Source organism: Zalophus californianus, chromosome 4, assembly GCF_009762305.2.
Source record: "Zalophus californianus isolate mZalCal1 chromosome 4, mZalCal1.pri.v2, whole genome shotgun sequence".
In the NCBI taxonomy this organism is placed as follows: domain Eukaryota; kingdom Metazoa; phylum Chordata; class Mammalia; order Carnivora; family Otariidae; genus Zalophus; species Zalophus californianus.
Genome location: NC_045598.1, coordinates 91,695,053 through 91,713,484, shown reverse-complemented (window position 1 = coordinate 91,713,484; position 18,432 = coordinate 91,695,053). Strand labels below are relative to the sequence as shown.

The 18,432-nt window shown below is 37.0% G+C and overlaps 2 protein-coding genes across 9 annotated transcripts in view; both read left to right on the top strand.

Annotated features, from left to right (window-relative positions):
- WDR47 (WD repeat domain 47) overlaps positions 1-18,432 on the top strand; it is a 59,177-nt gene that overhangs the window by 37,320 nt on the left and 3,425 nt on the right. For 5 of the 8 annotated variants that reach the window (XM_027624103.2, XM_027624053.1, XM_027624045.2 and 2 more), the window contains 6 exons: positions 7,549-7,624; positions 9,586-9,743; positions 11,339-11,508; positions 12,418-12,594; positions 13,487-13,618; positions 17,424-17,642. In XM_027624103.2, coding sequence (XP_027479904.1) covers positions 7,549-7,624; positions 9,586-9,743; positions 11,339-11,508; positions 12,418-12,594; positions 13,487-13,618; positions 17,424-17,642 — 932 coding nt within the window. The remainder of the gene's footprint in view (positions 1-7,548; positions 7,625-9,585; positions 9,744-11,338; positions 11,509-12,417; positions 12,595-13,486; positions 13,619-17,423; positions 17,643-18,432) is intronic. The other 3 variants (XM_027624064.1, XM_027624098.1, XM_027624089.1) reach the window with 1 other exon arrangement.
- Positions 5,724-6,675, top strand: LOC113938624 (myosin regulatory light chain 12B-like). Its single transcript, XM_035727288.1, has one exon. The coding sequence runs from the start codon at positions 5,839-5,841 to the stop codon at positions 6,355-6,357; it is 519 nt and encodes a 172-aa protein (XP_035583181.1). The 5' UTR covers positions 5,724-5,838; the 3' UTR covers positions 6,358-6,675.

Sequence of the window (18,432 nt, the reverse complement as noted above, 5' to 3'; positions counted from 1 at the left end):
CCCTCCCCAATGTCTGTCACCCAGCCACCCCATCCCTCCCACCCCCCACCACTCCAGCAACCCTCAGTTTGTTTCCTGAGATTAAGAATTCCTCATATCAGTGAGGTCATATGATACATGTCTTTCTCTAATTGACTTATTTCGCTCAGCATAACACCCTCCAGTTCCATCCACGTCGTTGCAAATGGCAAGATCTCATTCCTTTTGATGGCTGCATAATATTCCATTGTGTGTGTGTGTGTGTGTGTGTGTGTGTGTGTGTGTGTGTGTATACACACACACCACATCTTCTTTACCCATTCATCTGTCGATGGACATCTTGGCTCTTTTCACAGTTTGGCTATTGTGGACATTGCTGCTATAAACATTGGCGTGCACGTACCCCTTCGGATCCCTACATTTGTATCTTTGGGGTAAATACCCAGTAGTGCAATTGCTGGATCATAGGGTAGCTCTATTTTCAACTTTTTGAAGAACCTCCATACTATTTTCCAGAGTGGCTGCACCAGCTTGCATTCCCACCAACAGTGTAGGAGGGTTCCCCTTCTCCACATCCCCACCAACATCTGTCATTTCCTGACTTGTTAATTTTAGCTATTCTGACTGGTGTGAGGTGATATCTCATTGAGGTTTTGATTTGGATTTCCCTGATGCCGAGCGATGTTGAGCACTTTTTCATGTGTCTGTTGGCCATTTGGTTGTTTTCTTTGGAAAAATGTCTGTTCATGTCTTCTGCCCATTTCTTGATTGGATCAGTTGTTCTTTGGGTGTTGAGTTTAAGAAGTTCTTTATAGATTTTGGATACTAGTCCTTTATCTGATATGTCATTTACAAATATCTTCTCCCATTCTGTGAGTTGTCTTTTGGTTTTGTGGACTGTTTCTTTTGCTGTGCAAAAGCTTTTTATCTTGATGAAGTCCCAATAGTTCATTTTTGCCCTTGCTTCCCTTGCCTTTAGTGATGTTTCTAGGAAGAAGTTGCTGCGGCTGAGGTCGAAGAGGTTGCTGCCTGTGTTCTTCTTTAGGATTTTGATGGACTCCTGTCTCACATTTAGGTCTTTCAACCATTTGGAGTCTATTTTTGTGTGTGGTGTAAGGAAATGGTCCAGTTTCATTCTTCTGCATGTGGCTGTCCAATTTTCCCAACACCATTTGTTGAAGAGACTGTCTTTTTTCCATTGGACATTCTTTCCTGCTTTGTCAAAGATTAGTTGACCATAGAGTTGAGGGTCCATTTCCGGGCTCTCTATTCTGTTCAACTGATCTGTGTGTCTGTTTTTGTGCCAGTACCAGACTGTCTTGATGACAGCTTTGTAATAGAGCTGGAAGTCCGGGACTGTGATGCCGCTGGCTTTGCTTTTCTTTTTAAATATTGCTCTGGCTATTCGGGGTCTTTTCTGGTTCCATACAAATTTTAGGATTATTTCTTCCATTTCTTTGAAAAAAGTGGATGGTATTTTGATGGGGATTGCATTGAATGTGTAGATTGCTCTAGGTAGCATTGACATCTTCACAATGTTTGTTCTTCCGATCCATGAGCATGGAACGTTTTTCCATTTCTTTGTGTCTTCCTCAATTTCTTTCATGAGTATTTTATAGTTTTCTGAGTACAGATCCTTTGCCTCCTTGGTTAAATTTATTCCTAGGTATCTTATGGTTTTGGGTGCAATTGTAAATGGGATCGACTCCTTAATTTCTCTTTCTTCTGTCTTGTTGGTGTATAGGAATGCCACTGATTTCCGTGCATTGATTTTATATCCTGCCACTTTACTGAATTCCTGTATGAGTTCTAGCAGTTTTGGGGTGGAGTCTTTTGGGTTTTCCACATAAAGTATCATAGAAGGCAGAAGATGTTTTATAACATGTTGGGATGATTGCAGCAAAAACCATCTTCGCAGCTCTGGCAGTTACCGCAATTGAAGACATTGTGCATATTTATGTTTTCACTAATCAGGGAGGATTTTTTATCTTGCTATCCTTAGTAAACAAGTGTTAATTTATACAGTAGGAATAGTTAAGGAGTATGTTCTTCATCTATTCTTTTTTTTTTTTTTAAGTTTTTAATCACCCAGTGCTCATCCTCACAAGTACACTCCTTAATCCCCATCACACATTTCACCCTTCCCCTTGCTACCCACCTCCTCTCTGGTAACCATTAGTTCCCTATAGGTAAGAGTCTGTCTCTTTTTTCCCCTTTGCTCATTTGTTTTGTTTCTTAAATTCTACATAAGAGTTTCTTCATCTCTTCTTCTTCTTTTTATTTTTTTTAAGATTTATTCATTTGTCAGAGCACAAGCAGGAAAGCAGCAGGCAGAGGGAGAAGCAGGCTTCCCGCTGAGCAGGGAGCCCAGTGCAGGGCTCGATCCCAGGACCCTGGGACCATGACCTGAGCCGAAGGCAGATGCTACACCGACTGAGCCACCGAGGTGTCCCTTCTTCATCTATTAACATCAGATACCTTTGAGAGTGTATAATTTGGCCTTCGGAAGCTTACAGAAATTAGATTGGCCTTATAAATTTTGTATGAAAAATTCTGGTTTTATATTTAAGAACAGAAGTTTATCTAATATTTACTTCCTAATTACAGTTTCTATAACTGTACTTTTGCACTCCCCAAACTAGAACTCAAATTTTAAAATTGATTTTTTTTTAATTAAAGTAACATACATACATGTTTTAAAAAGACAACACTTTGAGGCTATCTTATCCATCTTTGTCTATGATTTCTATTTCTGGTAGGCTGCCATTTTCAACCCAGTTAGCTGTTTCTTGTGCTACATATCTCCACATTTCTGAATAACGTGCTTCTGTTACTATTTTTATTATGTCTTGATTCCCTGTCAGTTAGATTTATCTACCATACTCCTCACCCACAATACATTCACTTTGTCTGCTCTTTCTTTCCAATATATATCACTTGGGTGGCTCAGTCGTTAAGCATCTGCCTTCGGCTCAGGTCATGATCCTGGGGTCAAGCCCCGCATTGGGCTCCCTGCTCCGGGGGAAGCCTGCTTCTCCCTCTCCCACTCCTCCTGCTTGTGTTCCCTCTCTCATTGTGTCTCTGCCAAATAAATAAAATCTTTAAAAAAAAATAAAATCAGTGATCAGTGTTAACATTACCATGCCATGTAAATGTTATTTACATCTGAGTCATGTAATATAATATGATTATGTTTCCTTTTCATACAACTTTTATTTTTCATGGAGACATTAATTGCCTCATTTTTTTGTGTCTTTGTATGTGTGCACGTAATTTTCTTAGTACCTCTCACTAAACTCTCTGTTGATCGCTTGACAAAACTGTAAAATCCTAAAACTTCTCTCATTGTAGTACTAAGTATCAGGTAGTTGTCTCTTTTCCATTCTTCCCCCACTGGGAGACATCCTCCAAGATCACTCTTGCTTCACTTTATATTCAGTACCTCTGGGCCATCTTATTCAGGCCTGAGAGTGCTGAGACTTCCCTTCACCCTCTTCCTGGGAATTTCCTTTGCCTCTTCTCTGTATTGGATTACATGTTTTCAGGATCTCATGTAGTTTCCTGAAAATGGGCACATTAGAGGTAAAGTTTCTGAGACCTTGCATGTCTAAATATTTCCCATTTTATTTGTTAGTATAGCTGAGTATAGAGGTCTAGGTTGGAAATCATTCCATTCCTTGGGGTTTCAAAGGTATTGCTACATGTTTCAGTGTTCTTGTTAAGAAGTCTGATGCCAGGGGCGCCTGGGTGGCTCAGTCGTTAAGCGTCTGCCTTCGGTTCAGGTCATGATCCCGGGGTCCTGGGATCGAGCCCTGCATCGGGCTCCCTGCTCCGCGGGAAGCCTGCTTCTCCCTCTCCCACTCCCCCTGCTTGTGTTCCCTCTCTCGCTGTGTCTCTCTCTGTCAAATAAATAAATAAAATCTTAAACAAAACAAAACAAGAAAGAAGTCTGATGCTATTGTGACCTGATCCTTTGTATGAAGACTGTTGCTTTTTCCATCTGGCATTTTTTAGGACTTTCTCTTCCCTGATGTTCTAAAAATTTCATGATGATGTATGTCAGAATAAATCTATTTTCCTTCCATTCTTCTGGATACTAATGGGCTCTTTTAGGCTAGAAACTTAAGTTCTGGGAAGTTGAAAAAATAATTTTTATTTAGCAGTTTCCTCACCTCCATTTTCTATTGGTTGTTTTCTACCATATTTTTATTTTCTAAGCTCTTATTCTCTAATTTTCCTTAAAAAATTTTTTTTAGGTCTCATTCTTGTTTCCTGGATTTATTATTTCCTCTTACATCTCTAAGAATTTAAATTATGTTTTTGTAGGTTTTTTTTCCTCCCTCCTTCCAAATTCCTTTTTCTGTTTTTTTAAAGTTTTTATTTAAATTCCAGTTAGTTAACATACAGTATAATACTAGTTTCAGTTGTACAATTTAGTGATTCCACACTTACATGCAACACCCAGGGCTCATCACAGCAAGTGCACTCCTTAATCCCCATCACCTATTTATCCTTTCCCCCTACCCACTTCCCCTCTGGTAACCATCAGTTCTCTGTAGTTAGAGTTTGTTTCTTGGTTTACCTCTCTCTCTTTTTTTTCCCTTTGCTTGTTTGTTTTGTTTCTTAAATTCCACATGTGAGTGAAATCATACGGTATTTGTTTTTCTCTGACTGACTTATTTCACTTAGCATAATACTCTCTGGCTCCATCCACATCATTGCAAATGGCATGATTTTATTCTTCTTTATGGCTGAATAATTATTCCATTGTGTATACCACATTTTCTTTATCCATTCTTCAAGCACTGGACCCTTGGGCTGCTTCCATAATTTGGCTATTGTAAATGCTGCTATAAACATATCATTTTATATGCGTGTATCCCTTTGAATTAATGTTTTTGCATTCTTTGGGTAAATATCTAGTAGTGCAATTGCTGCATTGTATGGTAGTTCTATCTTTAACTTCTTGAGGAATCTTCATACTGTTTTCCAGAGTGGCTGCACCAGTTTGCATTCCCACCAATGTGGAAGAGGGTCCCCCTTTCTCCACATCCTTGCCAACACCTGTTGTTTCTTGTGTTGTTGCTTTTAGCCATTCTGACAGATGTGAGGTGATATCTCATTGTAGTTTTGATTTGTTATATCACAAAGCTGTAGTGATCAAAACAGCATGGTACTGACATAAAAATAGACACATAGATCAATAGAACAGAATAGAAAACCCAGAAACGAACCCACAACTATATAGTCAATTAATCTCTGACAAAGCAGGAAAGAATAACTAATGGGAAAAGGATAGTCTCTTTAACAAATGGTGTTGGGAAAATTAGCAACATGCAAAAGAATGAAACTGGACCAGTTTCTTGTATCATACACAAAAATAAATTCAAAATGGATTAAAGACCTAAATGTGAGATAAGAAACCATTAAAATCCTAGAGGAGAACACAGGCAGCAAACTCTTTGGATATCTGCTGTAGCAACCTCTTACTAGATATGTCTCCTGAGGCAAGGGAAACAAAAGCAAAAATAAACCACTGGGACTTCATCAAAATGAAAAGCTTCTGTACAGTGAAGGAAACAATCAGCAAAACTAAAAAGTAACCTTTGGAATTGGAGAAGATATTTGCAAATGACATATCTGATAAAGGGTTAGTATCCAAGATATATAAAGCACTTACAAAATTCAACACCCCAAAAACAACCCAATTAAAAAATGAGCAGACCGGTCCACCTCTCGAGGCAGGAAGTGCCGGCCACCGCCGCTGTCGCGCCACAGCCCAGCCATCGTCGCCGTCGCTCGTCATCTCACGCAGGGCAGCCCGGGTTCTGGTGTCTGGCAGCGAATTAAATAGCCACCATGTCGAGCAAAAAGGCAAAGACCAAGACCACCAAGAAGTGCCCCCAGCGCGCAACATCCAATGTATTCGCCATGTTTGACCAGTCGCAGATTCAGGAGTTCAAAGAGGCCTTCAACATGATTGATCAGAACAGAGACGGTTTCATTGACAAGGAGGATTTGCATGATATGCTTGCTTCTCTAGGGAAGAATCCAACTGATGCATACCTTGAGGCCATGATGAATGAGGCTCCAGGGCCCATAAATTTCACCATGTTCCTCACAATGTTTGGTGAGAAGTTAAATGGCACAGATCCAGAAGATGTCATCAGAAACGCTTTTGCTTGCTTTGATGAAGAAGCAACTGGCACCATCCATGAAGATTACCTGAGAGAGCTGCTGACAACCATGGGAGATTGCTTTACAGACGAGGAAGTGGATGAGCTGTACAGAGAAGCGCCTATTGACAAAAAGGGAAATTACAATTATATTGAGTTTACGTGCATCCTTAAACATGGAGCAAAAGACAAAGATGATTGAAAGAACTTTAGCTAAAACCTTCCAATTGCTTTGTCTTACTCCGTTTTATTTCCCAGACACTTTCCCCCACCCTCATAGACCTGTTGCATGCAACTTAGTTTCACAGCTTGGCCTCTTTTTTTGATGTATTTATTCTAGACCTTTCTGGCACTTAGCACTTGTATAATCAAACTGCAAATGGGGTTGAGGTTGTAAATTGTGCTGAAAAAGAGATTGCGAATAAAAATCAACAAATGTGAAGGCCCAGGAAAATACATCCGGTATTTCTGGTTTTGCTGGATTTTTACACTTTTATATAATAAAAACACTATTTTGAAATAAAAAAAAAATGAGCAGAAGACATACATACACATATTTCCAAAGACATACAGATGGCCAACAGACACATGAAGAAATACTCAACATCACTTATCAGGGAGATACAAACCAAATTCCTTTTTCTGTTGTTTTATTTTCTTTTTAAGATTTAATTTATTAGAGAGAGAGTGCTCTTGCACAAACAGGGGGGAGGGACAGAGGAAGAAGCAGACTCCCCAGTGATCGCAGAGCCTGACTTGAGGCTTGATCCCAGGACCTTGAGATCATGACCTGATCTGAAGTCAGACACTTTACCAACTGAGCCACCCAGGCACCCCACTTTTTCTGTTTGTTTTAGTCTCTGACTTTTATTTAGGAGGCTTTCTTCAAGTATCTGGAAATCTTTGACTATCTGTAAAGAGTGAGGCATAAAGAAAAAAAAAAGCTGACTGGGAGGAAGGCTATGTATATAGATGGATCTGTCTCCATGATAAAAAGTGATTAAGGGGAAACGTTTTATTGAAGACTCTCAACTGTCAGTTTCTGTTAGTCTTTTCTCTTGGGCCAGATAATTTTCCTAAAGAGCAATTCAAGTTCCTGCCTGGGTTAATGTTTAAGTATAGCATCCAGGATTCTAGAACTCAGCAGGGGAAAGCTACTTGACATCCCACCATAAAAATTTTAATCTCCCATCCAGAAGAGCTTCTCACTTCCTCCTTTCAACTATGCTTGGTGACATTGAGTCCCAGAGCCTCTGAATAAATGGCTTCAGACAGTTACTTTGGGGTCAGTGTGGGTCATTTGCCAAAAAAATAAATATTAGAGATTGAAAGGATCAATTTAGTTTCTGTTTTATATTCAGAGTAAACTTTATTTGAATTTCTATTCATACAGCTCATCAGAACATTCGGTCATTAATCCACCTCTTGGAGATTCTTCAGGGAATCTATCAAGGTCAAGAGGGGAAGAGGTAATACTTTGGGGAAGAACTTTTCATTATTATTTTTATATATACCTGGAGATATTGCTAAGGAATTCTCAATTCATAGAACCGTTTTTAGAAATAATCGTTATTGTTAATGATGTTATTTGTCTCAAGGTAGTTGAGCTTTCACTGGATAAGTTGCCTCAGAAAATATTTGAAAGTATTCATTTTAATGGCCCAGGAGCAATCTTGGCTCATGAGTTGGGGCTGTGCACTACTCTCTGGTCCCTATGGTTAATTTGTTCAGATATTATTGGTATTTCTTTTGGGCTTCTCTTCGATACAGTTGTTTTTTGCTTTGGAACCAGACATCCTTCCCTAAACTATATAGCTTCAAATTTTAACCTCATAAACAACACCATTATTTCAGATGTTTATGGGGCCTAACAGGTAACATAAGTGAATAAAATTGACTTATGTGATAAGCACAAAAGAGTATTTGTCCCTTGCACAAAGAAATATGCTTATCTAGTATTTCCATTTCTTTTGGTTTTCAGGAAATTATAGGAATGTAGATTTTTATGCGAAATCTATTTTAAAAATAGAACAAGTTTCTTAAAATATTTACACACACTAAAGGAGCAAATAAAGTTAATTGGTGGCTCTGCCACATCTGTTCTAAAGCAACCCTTAGTAATTATCATTAGTGTGCTATAGGCCATTTAATCACTTAGTCATTTCCCTCTCTTTTTCTCTTATCTACCATTGCTGTTCATTTGGCAGTCACATTTCTTGTATGCGGGTTAATGGAAAATGTAGCATTTCTAATCAAATAAATTCAAATGAATAATAAAATAATTTAATTTGGTTATGTAAGACAGACATGGTATGACCTATCAGGTTTTCCCCTTATTCCCCCATGAGGATGTATTTATTGCATGAATACATAAAAGTTTGTGTAGGGAGAGGCATAATCTCTTTATTGATATAGTCACTATGGGTCCTAGAGCTGAAATGACTTGCCTTTGTGTGTGTACTTGACCTCCATACTTCCCAAGGGCAGGATTTAGTTAGGTCTGTTGACTACACCCAGTTCCAGGTCCAGTCCATTGTGGTCAGGATAGCAGGGTAGTTTCAAATGATATTAATAGCACTTATACCTGCCTTATTGTGTGTGGATAGTCATGACATCAACCCTTGCCAGATTTGAAACTCCAGAAAGAGTTCTTGCTTCTTTTATTTTTTATTGATCCCTTGCCTTCCCTCAGCCCCAAGCAATTGCTCATATTATATGTTTGATGTTTTTTGAACTTTTTGAATTTGGAAGCATTAATAACTTTTTTCATTCTTCTGTTTCTGAGTTAAAATCCATGAAAAATATGTGAAATGGAGACTTTTTAAAAAATAATAAGGTTTTATATAGAACTGCTTCAGCTTGCCTTCCTCAGAAGAGGACAGATAAGTTGACAGTTTAAAATAAAAATGAGGTTCAAATTAAATGTGATTAAAATCATTTTTATAATTTTAAAAGTATTTTACAATTTCAGTTTGAAATATTAAAGTATTCATTGCTGGAGATAATGGTAAACTATCCTCCCCCACCCCCACCCAAGTGGAAGTGGATTGAGTAATAGTCTTTTATACTTCCTACTTTCAGAAACACAAATGATATTATGTTAATTTTATAAAAAATATATATGTGGGCTGTTTTTTTCTTGATAAAGATAACTTTATATGAGAATGCATAGCCTTATGTTTTGTCATAGTAAGCAAAGAAAAACTTCAGTGGTTATGAGCTTTCTGAACTTAGTTCAGCAATGGGCAGCAAAAAGGAAAAATTTGGGTTAATTTGGATTTGTCATTTAAAATAATACATGATTATAGGTAGTGAACATAAAGTGATAAAGTGAATAATACTGTTCAAATGAATTTAAAATGGGCTAAAGATGAATTCTTTCAATTTCATTTTTTTCATAAGATGACTTTCATATTTATTCTTTCCACAGGATGACAAATCAAAAAAGCAATTTGTTTGTATTAATACCCTAGAAGACACACAAGCTGTTAGAGCAGTGGCTTTTCATCCGGGTGGTGGTTTATATGCTGTAGGTTCAAATTCAAAAACTCTGAGAGTATGTGCCTATCCAGAAGTAATTGATCCAAGGTAAGGATAGGTGGTTTGTACTGTCATTCTTGCTTTAGTTTTTAATTTAGTTATATTGGTTCCTTTTTCAGAATTGCCATTCAGTAGTGTTTAATTTTTTTTTCTTTTTATTAAGCTTTTAAATTTTTATTTTCAATGCTTAAGAAATATACATAAGAATCGTTGACTAATTTTATTTATTTTATTTTTTTAAAGATTTCCATTTATTTATTTGACAGAGAGAGACACAGCAAGAGAGGGAATACAAGTAGGGGCAGTGGGAGAGGGAGAAGCAGGCTTCCCACTGAGCAGGGAGCCCAATGCGGGGCTCCTTCCCAGGACTCTGAGATCATGACCTGAGCTGAAGGCAGACACTTGACGGCTGAGCCACCCAGGGGCCCTAATTGACTAATTTTAGAAATTTTTGTCATAAAATGTTTTGATTAGGTCATGAGTTAGATATGCAACTAAAAAGAATCTTTTGATCTGATGTATTTTCTAGATCAGTATTAAGCACCTTCTAGGTATTGGCTATTTATCAGTCTTCTTTTTCTGTTTTTTAATTGTGAAACTTTTCAAACATATACGAAAGTAGAGATTAGTACAGTGAAATGAAGTAATTGTCAAGATTTTTGTCCTATTTGCTTCATCCTTTTTGTTTGCTAAGGTATTTTAAGGTAAAATTCTAGATATGTCACTTCACCCTTTAGGATGAATCTCCAAAAACATACAATTTTCTTAACATAGATTTGATGTTATCATATCCAATAATTTCTTTAGTATCCTAATATTAGTCTGTGTTTTAAAGTGCAGGTAAGATGCTCTTACTCCACTAAACCAATGTTTGACTCCCATTAAAAGCCACACTCTTGAGGAGCATGGTTATTCAGGACATTCCACAGCCATGCCTGCAGCTCCTCACCTACTACAGTGTCCATCCCGCTCAGTCTCCAGAACACCTTGGGCTTCTCCCTGCTCGCCCCACAGACTGTTTCTCATACTGCACAGTCAGCTGGCACTTTCCCTACTATATTTTATCTTCACTGGAGCTATTCTCCTGCCATCATCTTTTTCTGTAAAAATTCTTCCTGTCCTTTAAGACCTAGTACTTTGTACTGGACCAGAACACTTATACCTGCCTTATTGTGTGTGGATAGTCATGACATCAACCCTTGCCAGATTTGAAACTCCAGAACGAGTTCTTGCTTCTTTTATTTTTTATTGATCCCTTGCCTTCCCTCAGCCCCAAGCAATTGCTCATATTATATTTTTGATGTTTTTTGAACTTTTTGAATTTGGAAGCATTAGTAACTCTTTTTTCATTCTTCTGTTTCTGAGTTAAAATCCATGAAAAATATGTGAAATGGAGACTTTTTAAAAAATAATCTTATTTCCTATGTGGTCTGAAATAGGAGTTAGGTTAGTCTAATAATAGTTCATAGTTTTACTTTTGGATTTTAAATATGCTTTAAGTTTATTTCTTCCAAGATTTTGAAAATTGTTATTGACATGTTGTCTGATACTTTTTTGCTCCCTCCCTCAAAAACATAATATAGAACTTCATTAACTTTAGCAAGCAAGAAATTGAAATGTCTTTCTGTAATTTTTCTTTTTAGTGCACATGACATCCCTAAGCAGCCAGTGGTACGTTTTAAAAGGAATAAACATCATAAAGGATCCATTTACTGTGTGGCCTGGAGTCCTTGTGGACAGTTATTAGCAACAGGATCAAATGACAAATATGTCAAAGTTCTGCCCTTCAATGCAGAGACTTGTAATGCAACAGGTAGGTCCCAAGTATGTAAGCAGTAGCTTACCAGTGTATTCTTAATGTTTTCCCTGTGTTGTATCTTTGATATATCTCTGTATTATTTTCAATATAATCTAAGAATGTAGCCTTGAGAGTTTTTTTTAATATTATAATTGCTTAGTTGCCTTCATAAGGCATGATTCTTTAGTAAGTTCTTATAGTTGTTGTGTAATAATTAGAAAACTGTTGTTATCAGGGACACCTTGGTGGCTCAGTTGGTTAAGCCCCGGCCTTTGGCTCAGGTCATGATCTCAGAGCCCTACATCGGGGTCCCTGCTCAGTGGGGAGTCTGCTTCTCCCTCTTCCTCTGCCATTCCACCTGCTTGTGCTCGCTCGCTCGCTCTCAAATAAAATAAATAATATCTTAAAAAAATTATTAGTAGTAGTTTAACTACTAACAGTGCATCAATGAATATGTTACAGAGTGTACCTGTCTTCTCTTTCATTTCTTTAGAAGATAACTATGTATAGCTCTGTTTTAGGTATGATGATAACTGAATCAGTATTTTGATTTCTTAAAGTTCTTTGCTGGGGTGCCTGGGTGGCTCAGTTGGTTAAGTGTCTATCTTCAGCTCAGGTCATGATCCCGAAGTCCTGGGATCGAGTCCCGAGTCAGGCTCCCTGCTCAACTGGGGAGCCTGCTTCTCCCCCCAGCTTGCCCTCTCTGTCTCAAGTGAATAAATAAAAAATCTTAAAAAATAAAAAACCCCAAAAAAACCTTCAAGTTCTTTGCTCAGTAAAGTGAAATTGATTATAGTATTAATCCCTAAATGAAAATATAAACCACACCTCTCTACCATTATTCTTGCTTAGTTTTGAGACAGTTTAGCAATCTCAAATTATCACAGTAATGAGCAGCATCTTTTTTTTAAATTCTTATTGTTGTTTCAGGACCGGATCTGGAATTTAGTATGCATGATGGGACAATTAGAGACTTGGCATTTATGGAAGGCCCAGAAAGTGGTGGAGCTATTTTGATAAGTGCTGGAGCAGGGGATTGTAACATTTATACAACTGATTGTCAAAGAGGACAGGGCCTGCATGCTCTGAGTGGACATACCGGTATGCAATAGTCTTAGATGCTACTTTTCTTTTTGTTCAAGTTGTGCTTTTTCTCCCTCTGCATTTTCATTAATGGGGTATATTTTATCAAAAGGGACTTCTTCAAGACAGGAAATTTTTATTTTAAAAATTTAAATTGGGAACTTTGGATAACAACACGGTAATGATAAATAACATTTCCCTGGTGTGCTAAATCCTTTGCTTATACAGATAATTCCTTAATTTAATCTTCACAACAACCTTATACATCCCGAAGTTTTATCTCTATCTTACACATGAAATAAACAAAACTTGAAAAGGCAAGACCTGACCAGTATCTTACTACTAAACATGGCAGAACTGAGATATTACCTCAGGTCTGTCTCTTGCAAAGCCAGTGTTCTAATAACCCCACCTGTGCTTTGCCATAATTTGCTATAATTTAAAATGATAATATTTTTTCAGTACTAATTATGATAGCCTGAAATATTGAATCACAAAACAGATTGTTTAGTATGGTTTTCATGTTGTGGATTTTACTAAATTTAATTTTTTGAAAATTGCCAATATAGGGGTGCCTGGGTGGCTCAGTCAGTTAAGCGTCTGCCTTTGGCTCAGGTCATGATCTCAGGGTGCTGGGATCGAGTCCCGCATCAGGCTCTCTGCTCAGTGGGGAGGGGAGTGTGCTGCTCTCTCTCACTCTCCCTGTGTGCTCTTTCTCTCTCTCACAAAGAAATAAAATCTTAAAAATAAATAAAATTGCCAATATATTTGATACATGTGGAAAATCTCTACCAGTCAGTGTATTTGATTAACTAGATCATCACATGCCCAATAATGAGGGGCCTTTGAATGTGTTAAGGAAAAGTACTGTTTGTTTCACAGTAGTAACTGAGTATATGATCTTTTATAGGCCATATTTTAGCACTTTATACCTGGAGTGGCTGGATGATTGCGTCTGGTTCCCAAGATAAGACTGTCAGGTTTTGGGATCTTCGGGTTCCAAGCTGTGTTCGTGTTGTTGGCACAACATTCCATGGGACTGGTAGGTTTTTGGAATTTAAATGAATTTATATGAGAAAGAAACTTTGTAAAATGCACTTATCTACTTCCTCTCCCCTGCAACACATATGTTAAAAAAACGGGAACAAATAGTAAATACTTGGTATTTCATTTATTACCTTAAATTCTTTCAAAATACTTCCATCTGTTACTCTCTTTGTATAAATAAAATTCAGCTTAGGAGACTGAAGCCCGGGGAGATAAAGTATCATGCCCTAATTATTATGTTAGCAGGGCTATTTTATTTTATTTTTTTTCCTTTTTTTTTATTATTATGTTCAGTTAACCAACATATAGTACATCATTAGTTTTTGATGTAGTGTTCGATGATTCATTAGTTGCTTATAATACCCAGTGCTCATCACAACATGTTAGCAGGGCTATTTTAGAACTCAGACCTTTAAAAAAAAAAAAAAGTCTTTTTTTTTTTTTTAATACATAGTGCAGAAATTGAAATTAAACAAAATCATTTTCTTCCTACTCCTGTTCCTTGGTGTCTTTCCCTAAGGGACCAGTTTCTTATTTATTCCTTTATACATAATCTGTAAGTATATAAACAAGTTTGTATATATCATAATCTTCTGTCTTCTTTAAACATATGTATACATGCACACAGAAATGGTAGCATATAATACATGCCTCACATTTTAAACATTTTAAACTTAACAATATACCTTAAATTGTTCCATGTAAACTGAAAATACTGCTCTTTGTGTTGTATCACTTTTTAAAATAGTGGTATTTAAGAGTGTTTCAGTATCATGCCATTTATTTTATTTTAGATTCCCTTTTCTGCCTCTGTGTGGGGGTGTGTGTGTGTATCTCTACTGATGAATGGATAAAGAAAATGTGTGTATATATATATATTTAATACACATGTATTATATATTGCACACACACACACACACACACATTTTCTTTATCCATTCATCAGTTGATGGACACCTTCCATAATTGGAAGTCCAATGGATACCTCTATAATTTGGCTATTATAAATAATACTGCTATAAACATATAATCTTATATGAATGTATCCCTTTGATTGTTTTTGCATTCTTTGGGTAAATACCTAGTAATGCAATTGCTGCATTGTAGGGTAGGTTTATCTGTCTTTAACTTTTTGAGGAACCTTCATACTGTTTCTTGTGTTGTTGCTTTTAGCCATTCTGAAAGGTGTGAGGTGATACCTCATTATTTACATTTCCCTGATGGTAGTTGATGATGAACATCTTTTTGTGTGTCTATTGGCCACCTGTATGACTTATTTGGAGAAATGGCTGTTCGTGTTTCTGCCCATTTTTAATTGGATTATTTGGTTTTTTGGTGTTGAGTTGAGTAAGTGCTTTATCGATTTTGGATACTAACCCTTTATCAGATATGTCATTTGCAAATGTCTTCTCCCATCCTATGGGTTGCCTTTTAGTTCTGTTGATTGTTTTCTTCCCTGTACAGATGCTTTTTATTTTGATGTAGTCCCAACAGTTTATTTTTGCTTTTGCTTCCCTTGCTTCAGGAGACATATCTAGAAAAAAGCTCCTTTGGCCAATGTCAAAGAAGTTACTGCCTGTGTTTTCTTCTAGTATTTTTATGGTTTCAGGTCTCCCATTTAGGTCTTTAATTGATTTTGAATTTATTTTTGTGTATGGTATAAAAATCTGATCCAATTTCATTCTTCTGCAGGTGGCTGTCCAGTTTTCCCAACACCATTTCTTGAGGAGACTTTCTTTTTCCCATTGGATATTCTTTCCTGCTGTGTCAAAGATTAATTGACCATATAGTTGTGGGTTCATTTCTGGGTTTTCTTTTCTGTTCTTTTGATCTATGTGCCTATTTTTGTGCCAGGACCATAATGTTTTGATGATGACAGCTTTGTAATATAATCTGAAGTCCAGAATTGTGATACCTCCAGCTTTGCTTTTCTTTTTCAAGATTGCTTTGGCTATTTGGGATCTTTTTTGGTTCCATACAAATTTTAGAATTGTTTGTTTTAGTTCTGTGAAAAATGCTATTGGTATTTTGATGGTGATTGCATTAAATGTGTAGATTGCTCTGGGTAGTGTAGGCATTTTAACAATATTCTTCCAATCCATGAGCATGGAATGTCTTTCCATTTCTTTGTGTCGTCTTCAGTTTCTTTCATCAGTGTTTTATCGTTTTCAGAGCAGACCTCTTTCACCTCTTTGGTTAGGTTTATTCCTAGGGATCTTACTATTTTTGGTGCAGTTGTAAGTGGGATTGTTTTCTTAATTTCTCTTTCCTCTGCTTCATTATTGGTGTATAAAATGCAACAGATTTCTGTACATTGATATTGTATCCTATGACTTTACTAAATCCATTTATTCTAGCAGTTTTTCAGAGTCTTTCAGGTTTTTTCTCTCTCTCTCTTTATATATATACACGTATATGTCATCTGCAAATAGTGAAAGTTACGTCTTCCTTACCAATTTGGATGCCTTTTATTTCTTTTTGTTGTCTGATTGCCTGTGGGTCCTTGTCTCTTTCCTTTCTACTTGAGTACATTCTATTCCTCCAGCTTTAAGTGTAATTTCTATGCTGACAGATCTTAAATTTTTATCTCTAGCCCAAACCTCTTCTACATGCCACCTCATATTTCTAATCCACCTACTTGACATGTCCTTTTGAATATCTTAGAGGATATGTCAGACTTAACATGTCTTAAACTGTTGAATCATGACTTCTCTTCTCAAACAAAACTACCTCAGACCTCCTCACCTAAGTGGTGCTACCACCCATTGTTCATGCCAGAAAGAGTCTCCCTGGATCCTTCTTTCTCTCCTTTCCTCCAAGAACCAATTCATAAGCAAATTGTGTTGTTTTAGCCTCCAAAATTTATCTTAAATCCCTCTACTACTTTCCATTTTTATTGCCACCACTCTGGAATAAAACACCACCACCTCTCAACTTAACCACTGCAAGAGCTTCCTTACTGTACACTGCATTCCCACTTTTGCCCCCTTCAGTCCATGGTCCACACAACAACCAAAGCCCATCATACCTTGCAGTGCTTCAGTGCCTTCTGATTGCTCCTAGATTAAAGTGCAGACTCTTTACCATGTCCAGAGCAGTGTTCTTCAATTTTATTTTCATTATTGCTCCCCCCCGCACATGCAAGGAGAAAAACTTAATTAAATTTTTTCCCAACCAGAGACATTAAATACTAGGAATAAGATTTTATTGGGTGGGGTTAAGCTTTGGAGGACTACAAACTATTGTTAATGTTTAAGATTTTTTCTTCTCCTGAGAACCATTTTGCACCCCTGGGCACACATTATTGCCCCCATTGAATATGCACGGTCTAGATTTAGGGCTGCAGCATGTGGACTCAGTGCTTATTTTCATCTAGTTTCTCTTGGCAGTTACTGCTGTATTGCTTAGAGACATCTCCTACACTGTGTCCTAAAACATATTTTGTTGTTTAATTTCTTGTTCCCCTAACTAGACTCTAAGCTTGCTATGGGACTGTTTTGGACACTTAGCCCGCAGTGATAGCACTGCCTTAGGAAAAGTGGCTCATCTATTGCACTATAAGTAATGGTGTCCCAGGGGATTCCCCCAAGTGACAAAAAAACAGACTTTCTCATTTCTCATACTTTGTCTCTAAAAAGGATGCAAGTGTTTATTGGTTGAATGTTAATTTGAATTTTTGCTTAACAGTTTTGATAAGCTACATTAAATTTTTAGTGTTTGGGTCAGTGAACATAGTTAGCTGTTGTAGTTTAGCTGTATTGATTTTTCCATATGAAACTTTTATTCTTTCTTCTATACAGGTAGTGCAGTGGCATCTGTGGCTGTAGATCCCAGTGGCCGTCTCTTAGCCACAGGACAAGAAGATTCTAGCTGCATGTTGTATGACATAAGAGGAGGAAGAATGGTACAAAGTTATCACCCTCATTCCAGTGATGTTCGCTCTGTTCGATTCTCTCCTGGAGCTCACTACTTGCTAACAGGATCCTATGATATGAAAATAAAGGTGACAGACCTACAAGGTGAGGGAGATTGACCTCCTTCCTTGTTTGTAGTCTTTCCTATTCTGTTTTGGATCTCTTTTTTAATCCATATATAACTTTTTTAAATTTATTTTTAAAATTCCAGTATATTTAATGTACAGTGTTATATTAGTTTCAGGTATGCAATATAGTGATTCAACAATTCTATACATCACCTGGTGCTCATCAAGATAATTGTATTCTGAATCTCCTGCACCTATTTCACCCATCCCCCCCTGCCCCACCTCCCCTCTGGTAACCATCTGTTTGTTCTCTGTAGTTATAGAGTCTGTTTTTTTTTGTTTGTCTCTTTTTCTTTGTTTCTTAAATTCCACATACGAGTGAAATCATATGGTACTTATCTTTCTGTCACTGATTTATTTCACTTAGCATTATACCATCCGTCCATGTTGTTGCAAATGGCAAGATTTCATTCCTTTTTAAGGCTGATTAATATTGCATTGTGTATATATGTGTTAATATTCCATTGTTTGTGTGTATGGTGTATACCACATCTTATTTGTATATTCATCTATTGATGGATATTTGGTTTGCTTCCATATCATGGCTATTGTAAATAATGCTAAAATAAACATAAGGGTGCATATATCTTTTTGGATTAGTGTTTTTGTATTCTTTGGGTAATACCCAGTAATGGAATTACTGGATCATATGGTAATCCTATTTTTAATTTTTTGAGGAACCTCCGTACTGTTTTTCACAGTGGCTGTACCAGTTTGCATTCCCACCAACAGTGCACAAGGGTTCCTTTCCTTTTTCTCCAAATCCT

What these genes read in the sequence shown, in the direction of transcription:
- LOC113938624 (XM_035727288.1), top strand. Translation starts at nt 5,839, where the DNA reads ATGTCGAGCAAAAAGGCAAAGACCAAGACCACCAAGAAGTGCCCCCAG.